At 43.1% G+C, this 13,262-nt stretch overlaps 1 protein-coding gene across 1 annotated transcript in view; it reads right to left on the reverse strand.

Moving 5' to 3' along the window:
• The window catches only part of LOC144592594 (copine-3-like), a 50,095-nt gene extending 37,945 nt beyond the window's left edge, over positions 1-12,150 (reverse strand). The window contains exons 1-2 of the mRNA XM_078397243.1: positions 11,927-12,150; positions 2,242-2,378 (exon numbers count right to left, since the gene is read on the reverse strand). Of these exons, the coding sequence (XP_078253369.1) occupies positions 2,242-2,370 (129 nt within the window). The 5' untranslated portion in view covers positions 2,371-2,378; positions 11,927-12,150. The remainder of the gene's footprint in view (positions 1-2,241; positions 2,379-11,926) is intronic.
• Positions 12,151-13,262: the final 1,112 nt, after the last annotated feature.

Genomic DNA, 13,262 nt, shown 5'->3' on the forward strand with positions numbered 1-13,262 from the left:
ATTTCCTCAAGTGCAATTTGGGCGGCACAATGACGCAGGAATAGTGCCGCTGTGACACAACGACAGAGACCCGGGTTTGATCCTGACTTTGGGTGCTGTCTGTGGGGAGTTTAAAGGTTCTCCCTGTGATCGCGTGGGTTTTCTCCAGGTGGTACGGTTTCCTCCCATATTCCAAAGATGTGTAGGTTTGTAGATTAATTGGCTTCTGTAAATTGCCCCTGGTGCGTAGAATGCAAAAGTGGGATAACATAGAACTAGCGTATGGGTTGATCAATGGTTGGCATGTAGTCGGTGGGCCAAAGGGCCTGTTTCTACACTGTACCTCTAAACTAAAAACTAAACAAAACTACAGATGCGGCACATATACAAAGTGCCTAATCGTCCTGAAAATTAAACGGAAAAAGTAATACCGATTCCAATGTCAACTAGAAAAGATTACTGGGGTACACCTTTCGCGTTACCGCGGCGTAGCGGTAGAGTTGCTGCCTTACAGCGAATGGTTCGATCCTGACTACGGGTGCTGTACTGTATGGAGTTTGCACGTTCTCCCCGTGACCTGCGTGGGTCTTCTCCGAGATCTTCGGTTTCCTCCCACACTCCAAAGACGTGCAGGTTTGTAGGTTAATTGGCTGGGCAAATGTAAAAATTGTCCCTAGTGGGTGTAGGATAGTGTTAGTGTGCGGGGATCGCTGGGCGGCGCGGACCCGGTGGGCCGAAGGGCCTGTTTCTGCGCTGTATCACTAAATCTAAAAAATCTAAATCTAAATCCAAATCAGAGGACAGACATACAAAGCAATATACAAACTGTACAGCAATACTCATATTTTCGTAACTTGTATAAAAATGCAAAACTTCTGGTTGGAGATTTTTAAAATAGTTTCTAAAGTTATTAATAAAAAATTAGATATGGATCCAAAATTAATTATATTAGGATTATCAGAACATACTACAAATTTTACAGCAAGTCAGGTACATTTTCTTGATTACAGTCTAATAACTGCGAAAAAATTAATACTTAAATTTTGGAAAAAACCAATAACCCCCACAATTAAAATGTGGACTACGGAAATGACAGAGACCCTGCATTTGGAAAAAATAAGGTTTGCCTTAATCGACAAACCTGAGTTATTTTTAAAAATATGGTCTCCATTTATTGAATTTTTAGAAAAGTAGATGGGTTTGGCACAGGACTAAAATAAAAAATTTAAATTAAAAGTTGAAACTTGAGTTAGGGGTTGGATGTACAACTGTGGTTATTGTCTCCCGGATCTACCCCCTTTAATTTTTATTGTTAGATCCTTTTTTTTAACCCTCTTATTCTCTCTCCCCAAGTTTATAGTTTTTTGTTTTTTTTTACTTTCTCTCTTCAAAAATTTTAAAATTGAAGCTATGTAAGAACTTTGTAACAAATGTGTTTTTTTATTTCTATTTGTACATATGCTTTTCAAAAAAAAAAAAAAAAAAAAAAAAAAAAAAAAACTACAGCAATACTTCTTAATAACTAGAACAGTACAGGAACAGGCCCTTCGGCTCACATGCTGAACATGATGCCATTAAACTGATCTTATCAGCCTGCACGTGATCCGGATCCCTCCATTTCTTTGTATATCCACGTGCCAATCCATAGTGCACAGACTGTCACAATCACACATCTATTCTCAATTTCTATTATATTTCCAAGTAGTTATATTCAAACTCAGTTTGAAATCATTACAAAATAGAACTCCCGACTATTGCCAGCAATGGTCACTATATAAACTGTTTAACTGGAAACTAACTGGCCTGATTGACTAAGTTTGAAAATAAGGAACAGGATGTATATAGTGTAGGAAACAAGTTAGCAAATATTTAATGGGTGGGAAACGGATCGTTTAGTTTAGAGATATAGCGAGGAAACATGGACACCACCGAGTCCACACCGACCAGCGATGACTCATAGTACACTCGTTCTATTCTACACCATTTACCGAAGCCAATTAACCCTGAAACCTGCACGTCTTTAGAATGTGGGAGGAAACCGGAGAAAACCCATGGAGTCACAGGGAAAACAGGCAAACTCCGATCATACAGCACCCATAGTCAGGATCGAACCAGGGTCTCTGGCGCCATAAGGCGGCAACTCTACCACTGTGCCACCATACTGCCCTAAATTCAGCAGAATGAAGTATAAAATATTTCATTGCTCCAACTTATGCTTGCATGATTGCAAGATGATGTCAAAGAGCCGAAAAAGCTACTTACTTCAACCCACTGGTTTTCACTAACATTGACGTGCAACGCGCACATTGGGTCCGATTTGGAAGTAACATCTTTATCCAACAGGTTCTCACAGCAGATGCTCAGTTCAACTTTAGTCACACAATCTGCCATCTGCTACCCTGCAAAATAAACAGCAAACCCACGTAAGTAGGACACAGCACAATTTGGATTAATTTCAAACTGGAAAGGGTGCAGGGAAGATGCAGAGAAGAGTTAGATTTAGCTCTTAGGGCTAATGGAATCAAGGGATTATGGGGAGAAAGCAGGAACGGGGTACTGATTTAGGATGATCAGCCATGATCTATTGAATGGCGGTGCTGGCTCGAAGGGCCGAATGGCCTACTCCTGCACTTATTTTCTATATTTCTGTGTTTCTAGGATTCACGAGGATGTTACCAAGAATCAAGGGTTTGAGCTATAGGGAGAAGTTGAGCAGGCTAGAACTTTATTCCTTTGGAGCGCAGGAGGAAGAGGAGGCTGATCTTGTAGAGGTGTACAAAACCATGAGAGGAATAGATCGGGTAAACACACAGTGTCTTTTGCCCAGAGTAGGGTAATCGGAAACCAGCAGACAAAGGTTTAAGATGAGGGGGGGAAGATTTAATAGAAACCAGAGGGGCAATTTTATTTTTTACACAAAGGGTGGTGGGTGTATGGAACAAGCTGCCAGAGGATGTTGTTGAGGCAGGTACCACGGCAACATATAAGAAACATTTAGACAGGTACAGGGATAGGCTAGGTTTAGAGTGATATGGGCCAAATGAAGGCAAGTGGGACTAGTGTAGATGGGACAAGTTTGTCGGTGTGGGCAAGTTGGACCGAAAGGCCGGTTTCCACACTATAATCATTCCAATGGAATCATTAAAAACTTACAATTACAACCAGAGAGTCATACAGCACAGAAACAGGCCCTTCAGCCCAACCTGCCCATGCCGACCAAGATGCCCCATTTACACCAGTCCCACCTGCCCGTGTTTGGCCCATAACCTTCTAAACCTTTCCTATCCATGTAATGCATCTAAGCCAAATAGTAAAAATACCGCTCGCATTTTTCATGGTGAAAAAAAAAAATCAAAAATATACTTCAGACATTTTTTTCTGAGAGGAAAACAGACATTCTACTTCCATTTAGGTGTATCGTGGCCACAGAAAAATTATAGATTAGCTACCAATAATTAAATAATCGTGGAATTGTTTTGCGATGCAATCTGTGTATTAATCACAAAATTAAGTTACTAGATATTAAAAGTGTCAAAAGTAAATGTGTGCATTTCAACAACTGCTGACAGCTACGCATCATTACCTCAGAATTGTCACTGGTGCTTCTCAAATTTAATCACAGATAAGATATACATGGTCCTGCAGGGGTATCATGTTCAACAACCAATTGGTACAAGCTAACAAATGTCATCCGATATAGAAGCAAGGAGCTGCAGATGGTGGTTTACAAGAGAATACACAAAGTATTCAGCAGGTCAGGCAGCATCTCTGGAGAATATGGAGAGGTGGTATTTGCAGTTAGAATCTTTCTTTGTCAAGAATCATGAGTGCTTTATTGTCTATGTCCCAGATATAGCAATGAAATTCTTACTCGTAGCAGCACAACAGAATATGTAAACACAGAGTGATCAGAAGGGTCCTGACCAGAAACGACACCTATCCACGTTCTCCAGAGATGTTGCCTGACCTGCTGAGTTAATCCAGCACTCAGTCTTCAAATGTCACCCAATCATTGACTCCCTGTAATTATTAAGGTGGATCAGAACAAATGTGAACTAATAACCAAACTGCAGCAAATGCACCGACCACTTGGCACGGCATGCCTTGCATTCATTAATTTATTGCACTCGTTCCTGCAATCCTCTGAAATCAATGAACTTCAATCTTCCTTGTCCGCGTTATTAATAGCTAACCCATTCACGGCTGGTCCAATATCTCCATTGGAACAGAAGCAATGCAAGTAAAGAACTTAATCTGCTGACCCGTCATTCTTCGTCACTAGCTGACAGAGGTTTCACCAGCCAGTGATTCGTCATCACTGATACACAAAATATTAATCAAGGCATCTTACGGTGGAAAGACATGAACTCTGCATTATATTAACCAGTGTGTGTCCAAAACAATTCACTGCGTCAGACAGGAACAGGCCCTTCGGCCCTCTATGTCTGTGCTGACCAAGATAAGAAATTTCAATAAGAATTTGTGAGTTAACGCACAGTGCACATTTTTTTTTTTAAAGTTCAACTTCCTATAATAATCATATTACAAACATCCGACTTATGGACATATAGTATTTGGAAGACCGGCGTAATGGATGAGACAGATTTGCTGGCTGTTGTGGGGCACCGGGCATCTTCTGCCGGGTGAGAACGGGTCACTTCGGCATGTCGTCTCTGTCTCCCCCCCCTCCCCAGAACCCCGCCCGAGGCCACAACAATTGGGATGATGTCATTGAAAGGAACCGCAGATGTTGGTTTATACCAAAGATAGATAGAAATTGCTGGAGTAACTCAGCGGGTCACGCAGCGTCTCTGGAGAAAATGGATAGGTGACGTTTCGTGTTGGGACCCACTTTCAGACCGGGAGCAATCGGAAACTGGTTTCGAGCTGAGCAGATCTGAGAGTGTCGAGCAGACTAACTGAGAGTCAGTGAGGCTGGCTCACTCTTCCCACACTCTTCCTGCTCGCTCCCCTATCACCGCCCTCTCCGTGATTCTTTCCCACACCTCCTTTTTGTTCATTTCCAACTTACGGACAGTTTGGGTTACGAACAGTTCTCAGGTACAGAATCACCTGGTTTTGTTTAGTTTAGAGATACAGTGCGGACACAGGCCGTTCGGCCCACCAAGTCCGCACCAACCGGCAATCCCCGTGCACTAGCACTATCCTACACACTAGGGACAATTTACAATCTTTACTGAACCCAATTAACCTACAAATTTACCTAGTAATGTGGTGACTTCCTGCATCGTCAGATTCAACTATTCATTAAGGGCAGCAAGGTGGTGCAGCGGTAGAGTTGCTGCCTTACAGCGCCAGAGAACCAGGTTGGGTGCTTTGGTACAAAATTTGTATGTTCTCCCTGTGACCACGTGGGTTTTCTCCGGCTGCACTGGTTTCCTCCCACACACCAAAGACGTACAGGTTGGTAGGCAAATTGGCTTGGTATAATTGCAAACTGTCCCTAGTGTGTGTAGGATAGTGTTGGTGTGCTGGTCGGCACGGACTCAAAGGGCTGAAGATCCTGTTTCCGTGTTGTATCCCTAAACTAAACTATTTCACTTAGCATAAATGTATCTGAAATTAACCACCCTGTGGTACCAGGCTGTGCAAAATAATAAATAAGAACGCATAACAAGGAGTATAAAAAAAACCAAGAGGGCACTGGTGTAATGACCGAGTAAGGAATTTTTTAATGGGCTTTGATGAACATGTTTTTTAAAAATGTTTTTATCTTGAACTCACTGCCAGTGAAGGTGGTGGAGTCAGATCGTCAGTATTTCAAAGAAACACAAGACAGCCAATGGCTTTAAAGGATATGAAGCTTGTGCAGCAAAATGAGATCAGTATAGATCGTCAAAAAGTTTGGCATGGACAACATGGTGGATTCAATTGCCTATTTCTGTGCAATATGACTAACTAATGCAATTTAAAAGCCAGCTGTACTTTGACTGCGGAAAGCAAATGATGGGTGTAAATTATGTACACTGCAGTTTTTCTAACAAATTTGGGATCACTCAGATTGAATGTCATTATCTTTCTCAAAGCTAAGCGTTCTTAAATGCAGTGCATTTTTAGTGATATTGTCAGTTTGCAAGCTACATGTAAACGGTTCCAAAAATCACTTGGCTTTTCCAAACCATCCATTTGTGGCCTTCTGATGGTTCTGAAATGTCATTCATGCTACACTTTCTCTAATGAAAGATGTAATTTCAAATGAGAGGACATATGAAAAGTGTCTCAGGGAAAGTAAATATACTGCAAGCAGAACATGTAACTTGAGACTTGAAAGCTGACTTTAATAATATAATCCAATGGTTTTATACATATCATATCATATCATATATATACAGCCGGAAACAGGCCTTTTCGGCCCACCAAGTCCGTGCCGCCCAGCGATCCCCGTACATTAACACTATCCTACACCCACTAGGGACAATTTTTACATTTACCCAGCCAATTAACCTACATACCTGTACGTCTTTGGAGTGTGGGAGGAAACCGAAGATCTCGGAGAAAACCCACGCAGGTCACGGGGAGAACGTACAAACTCCTTACAGTGCAGCCCCCTTAGTCAGGATCGAACCTGAGTCTCCGGCGCTGCATTCGCTGTAAAGCTGTAAAACTGTACCAAATACATAAGAATGGTTTCCGGTTTTCAGAAAAAATTTAAAATTAACGCATCAAATTTCTAATAAAGCTCATACTAACATCCATGTCAGATTTACAGAAATACACAGCTCCCCAAGCTGATAAGGTCAGAAGTGATAGTAGAATTAGGCCATTCAGCCCATCAAGTCTACTCTGCCATTCAATCATGGCTGATCTATCTCTCCCTCCTCACCCCATTCTCCTACCTTCCCCCCACAACCTCTGACACCTGTACTAATCAAGAATCTATATATCTCTGCCTTAAAAAACGGAGTTTGTACTTGATTAGATTTGTAATATATGAAAAAATTCTCACTGTACTTATTTCTATTTGAAATTTATTGTGTATTCTTTCGAACACATACCTTGCATTGTAGAAATAAAGAACTGGAAATGCTGGTTTATATAAAAAATAGACACAAAGTGGTGGAGTAACTCAGCGGGTCAGGCAGCATCTCTGGAGGAAAAGGATAGGTGATGTTTCAGGTCAGGACCCTTCTTCTTGCTTTAATGGTCCTATCTTGATGATACATAATATTGGGTGACACTGACAAGTTGTAGTCGTACAGTGTGGAAACTGACCGTTCGGCCTAGTTTGCCTACGCCAACCAACATGTCACATCCACACACTAGTCCCACCTGCCTGCACTTGACCCATATATCCCTCCAAACCTATCCTAATTACTTCGCACATGACAAGCCTTTTCATTGAACTACTGCAATCCCAATGAAAGTGATCCCACAACAATTCTGGGTAGGGAATTACAAGTTCATTGTTTTAAGGAGAGAGACTTGAATTTATGACGAGCTTTACATAACCTCAGAAGGGCGGCCTGGTGGTAGAGTTGCTGCTTTTCAGCGTCAGAGACCTAGGTTCAATCCTGACTACGAGTGCTGCCTGTACGGAGTTTGTACGATCCTCCGTGACCTGAGTGGGTTTTCTCCAGGTGCGCCGGTTTCCTCCCACACTCCAAAGACGTGCAGTTTTGTAGGTTAATTTGGGTTGGTATAATTGTAAAATGTTCCTAGTGTGTAGGAAAGTGTAAGTGTGTGGGGATCGCTGGTCGGCACAAACTCGGTGGGCCAAAGGACCCGTTTCCACGCTGTTTCTCTAAACTAAAAAACTAAACATCCAAATTGCTGTTTCACCAACACCGACATTTTTGAAGTGCAGTCAATGCAAGCATCAGTTTTCGTATTTTGGGAAACTATGTATGAAAATATCCAAACTGAAGCCAGTGTGGTCCTGCTCCTCGGGATTGTAGAGGAGGGCAAAATAAATAGCTGCAGCCTAGCTGAGGCTGCAAGGTTTTTCTTGGTATTCACAACCGTTTTTTTCTTTCAGTAGCTTAGAGGCTGAACACAGTTCATTCATGTTACTACACTGGCACCATTACAAGACAAATTCAGACCATCAAATACAACGTTACACCTCGATCCCCATCTACCGATGACCAAAACTTCATTGGTCATAGAACCTCTGCTGCACAGGAACAGGCCCTTCGGCCCACAATGTCTGTGCTGAACTTGATGCCAAGACCAACTCTTATCTGCCTGCACATAATCCATAGCCCTCCATGTCCATATGCCTATCCAAAAGTCTCATACCTTCCTCCACCACAACCAGAAATGTGCGGGGATCGCTGGTTGGGATGGACTCGGTGGGCCGAAGGGCCTGTTTCCGTGCTGTATCTCTAAAAATTAAAACTGAAACCAATCCTGGTAGCATATTCCAGGTACTCACCGTCCGCTGTGTAAAAAAAACTTGTCCCCTCTCCCCTCTTGTATTTGTCCTTTGCCCTCTTGTATTTGTTTTTCCGTCATGGGGGCTGTGCGTGTCGTTTGCCTCGGTAGGGGTCGAGCTGCCTGTCCGTGGGTGCGGGGGGAAGAGAGGGGAAGTTTTGTTGCCTCCATCACAGTGAGGGGGTGTTTGGAGTCACTGTGATGGATGTTTGTGTTGGGGTCGGGTGTCCTGTGTTCTTTTCTTTTTGCTGTATTTTGTGTGACTGCTGAAATTTCGCTCGGTGTTGTGCCGAGTGACAATAAAGTGTTGTTATGTTATGTTATGTTGTTATGTTATGTTAGTGACTGCCTACCCCTATTTGTGCCATTCATAATTTTATATACTTCTGGCATTCCAGAGAAAACATTGCAAGTCTGTCCAACCTTTCCCTGTAGCTCAGACCACCTAATCATTTTGGTAAACCTCTTCTGCACCCTTTCCAAAGCCTCCACATCCCTCCTGTAATGGGGATGACCAGAACTGCACACAACACTCCAAATGCTGCCTAACCAAAGTCCTATATATGTAGGAAAGAACTGCAGATGCTGGTTTAAATCGAAGATAGACACAAAATGCTGGAGTAACTCAGTGGGGCAGGCAGCATCTGTGGAGAGAAGGAATGGGGGACGTTTCGGGTCGAGACCCTTCGTTGCATCATGACTTCCTGACTCTTATACTCAATGCCCCCTGAAAACAAGCATACTATGCCTTCTTTACCATTCTATCTACTTGTGTTGCCACTTTCAAGGAATTACAAATGAGTTCCAGGATCCGTTGTATATTTTCCCCTTATATTTGACCTCCAAAACTGCAATACCTCACACTTGCTCGGATTATACTTCATCTGCCATTTCACAGCCCATTTCTGCAGGTGATCTACATCCCACTGACAGATTTCCTCACAGTCCGTGACCCCAGAAATCATGGGCCTCCTCCAGTGCCATAGTGAGGCCCACCGGAAATTGGAGGAACAGCACCTCATATTTCGCCTGGGCAGCTTGCAGCCCAGTGGTATGAACATTGACTTCTCCAACTTTAGATAGTTCCTCTGTCCCTCTCTTCCCCTCCCCCTTTCCAGATCTCCCTCTATCTTCCTGTCCCCACCTATATCCTTCCTTTGTCCCGCCCCCCTGACATCAGTCTGAAGAAGGGTCTCGACCCGAAACGTCACCCATTCCTTCTCTCCTGAGATGCTGCCTGACCTGCTGACCAGCATTTTGTGAATAAATACCTTCTTGTTTGTCATCTGCAAACTTACTAACCGACCCGTCTAGGTTACGTCCAAGTCACAAACAGCAGAATTCCTAGCACAGATTCTTGCGGAACTCCACTGGTCACAGACCTCCAGCCGAAGTTTTGTCCCTGCACCATAACCCCTCTTTCTTCTATCTGTGTGCCAGTTCTGAATCCATGCGACCAAATCAATGCCAGTCCCGTGCATCTTAATCTTCTGGGTCAACCTACCACGGGGGACTTTATCAAATGCCTTACCAAAATCCACATAGACAACATCCACCAAACTACCCTCATCGATCACCTTCCTCAAAACACTTCATCAAGTTAATAAGACACGATCTGCCATGTACAAAGCCAAGCTTACTGAGCCTAATTAACCCATTCTCTTCTAAATGGGAGTACATCCTATCACGGAGAATCCTTTCCAATAGCTTCTCTACCACTGACATGAGGCTCACCGGCCTAAATCCCTGGAATCTCCCCACTTCTCTTCTTAGATAATGGAACAACATTAGCTACTTATGTAAATTATTAATACATTTGAGGATAATGTATTGAAACATAAAGCAAATGAAGTCAAAGTAGATAAGACAACATGCAGACAAGATATTTTTCAAAATGTGCCACTGACACACAACCTACATTGCATTCAAGACTTTTAAATTGGCTATTAAAAATAATGCTCAATATAGTAGAAATTAGGAGTAGGCCATTCAGCCCTTCAACTTGCTTCGTCATTCATCACAATCATGGCTGCCCACGTATCAACGCCACAGTCCTGCTCTCCACATAATCTTTGATGCCATTTTTCACGTCGACATTTATCTAGATACTTTTTCTAAACCATATTCAGTAACATAAACTCTACGGCCCACTATGAATAGCAAATTCCACCGATTCGCAACTCTCTGAATGAAGACATTTCTAATTTTATAAAATAAAAATAAATTTGCCCCGTCACCCAAGATTGTGGCCCCTCATAAATGTCCATAGGTGATATGAGTAGAATTAGGCCATTCGGTCCATCAAGTCCACTCCGCCCATTCAATCGTGGCTGATCTATCTCTCCTTTCTAACCCCATTCTCCTGCTTTCTCCCCATAACCCCTGGCACCTGTACTAATCAAATACATCTCGACATGTACATCCCATTCAGGATAAACATCATAAGTTCTAGGCTCAGAATTAGACCATTTGGCCCATCAAGGCTACTCTGCCATTCAATCATGGCTGATCTATCTCTCCCTCCTAAACCCCATTCCCCTCCCCATAGCCATGATTGTGATAAATGGTGAAGCAAGTTGAAGGGCTGAATGGCCTACTCCTATTTTCCACTCTATTGAGCATTATTTTTAATACCCAATTTGAAATTCTTGAATGCAATGTAGGTTGTGTGTCAGTTGCACATTCAACCCCCCACACCCGTACTAATCAAGAATCCGTCGAGATATCCTTCCTCCATTTAGTATGTAGGAGTTGCAACTGGTCCCCCTCTCATTCCTCCAAGTTCCAGTGAGAAGACAAGTTAGCCCTCCTGCGACAGGCAGTCCTGCTATGCCAGGAACCAGCCCGGGGAACATCACAACATCATCAAACAAAAAGTGAGCCTGAAGAAGGGTCCGAAGTCAGAAACGTCACCCATTCCCTCGCTCCACAGAGATGCTGAGTTACACAGACGCTGAGTTACTCCAGCATTTTGGTGTCCATCATTAAAAAAAAAGTGTATACACTGTTTATGTATGTGCTGTTATGTTTGTGTGCCATTGTATGTTCGTTCTTGGTACCTGAACTGATGTACAGCACTTTGGTCAACGTGGGTGGTTTTTAAATGTGCTATACAAATAAAATTGACTTGAAGGTATTTATTCACAAAATGCTGGAGTAACTCAGCAGGTCAGGCAGCATCTCGGGAGAGAAGGAATGGGTGACGTTTCGGGTCGAGACCCTTCTTCAGACTTGACTTGACACAGGGACAAGCACACTGTGGTGCTTACCAGGCCCTGGAATCATTGCAACAACCATGAACCTCTCACAAAATGAAACCAAGTTTTACTCGCGACCCTTCAACACGAAAAGGTTTTTGTTTTTTTTAAATCACACGTCAAAAAGTTCAATCAATGCAAAGATCGCAGTATGCACAGATTTGTAACCACTAAGGCCACACACACACACACACACACACACACAAATATGTCTAATGTCTACTAGTTCCTAGACCCGCGACGTTAGGTTAGGAGGCAAGAAGCATTTGGAAAATAAAAATGGATGCAAAACATACGAGAAGGAGCCGCGCCTCTTCTTCTTCTTCTTCTTTGCCACGTCTCTTGTCAAGCCAAAGGTGGTAGGGGACGGGTGGAAAGAAAGGTGTTCAATTCCTGACGAGAAAGGGGGAGGGAAGGAGGGGGAGGAAGATACAGGACGTCCGAGAGCTGCAACCGGGACCAGGCAAATGTAGCAACAACAATGTAGCAATAACGATGTAGCGACTGTGTAGCCCGGGGTTGGCACCACGTTCGGTAGAGGCTGAGCATAACAACTCCCTTGACCAGTGTTTGCAAGGCAGGCAAACCCTGGGCGGGGTGAGCTCCAAATACCCAAGAGTGTTTCGCAAGTTCACAAGACATAGATTTATTGATTAAAATTGAAATGCATTAATGCAGATAAAATAAGCAATCAGTATCTGCTCTTTGGGTGTGAGCTGGGGACACATGCAATAAATCTCCTTGTGTGCAGGAAGGAACTGCAGATGCTGGTTTAAACCGAAGATATAATCACAAAAGGCTGGAAAAACAAACTCAGCAGGTCGGGCAGCAATTATGGAGAAAGGGAATAGGTGATGTTTTGGGCCAAGACCCTTCTTCAGTCTGAACATCACCCATTCCTTCTCTCCACAGATGCTGCCTGTCCCACTGAGTTACTCCAGCATTTTGTGTCTATCTGAACCAGCATCTGCAGTTCATTCTGCCCATCGAGTCCACCCCGCCATTCAATTCCACTAGTGAAAGGCCTGGGGTGAGGTGATGTGGAGAGGATGTTTCCACTAGTGGAATAGTCTTGGACCAGAGGCCATAACCTCAGAATAAAAGGACTATACCTTTAGAAGGGAGATGAGGTTTAGAAGATTGAGGAGGGACTTCATTGAAAGTTACCGAATATTGAAAGGCCTGGATAGAGTGGATAAGGAGAGGATGTTTCCACTTGTGGGATAGTCTTGGATGAGAGAACACAGCAACAGACTAAAAGGACTGCACCTTTAGAAAGGAGATAAGGAGGAATTTCTTTAATCATTGGGAAGTGAATCTGTGGAATTCATTACCACATACAGCTGTGGTCAAGTCATTTGGGTATTTTTAAAGTTACAGATTTCTTGATTAGTTAGGGTATCAGGGGTTATGGGGAGAAGGCAGGAGAATGAGATCGAGAGGGAAAGATAGAATGTTGGAGGAGACTCGATGGGACAAATGGACAAATTCTGCTCCTATAACATGAAATAATCATGGTTGATCAGTGCACCACTTCCATATTTCAAGGGCCACTCCTTGGCATAGGCTGACAGCAATGAAGAAATGTAACCTTTAGTGCACCATCATGGGTGGCACAGCAGTAGAGTTGCT

The sequence above is a fragment of the Rhinoraja longicauda genome, chromosome 4 (genome assembly GCF_053455715.1).
Source record: "Rhinoraja longicauda isolate Sanriku21f chromosome 4, sRhiLon1.1, whole genome shotgun sequence".
Lineage (NCBI taxonomy): Eukaryota > Metazoa > Chordata > Chondrichthyes > Rajiformes > Arhynchobatidae > Rhinoraja > Rhinoraja longicauda.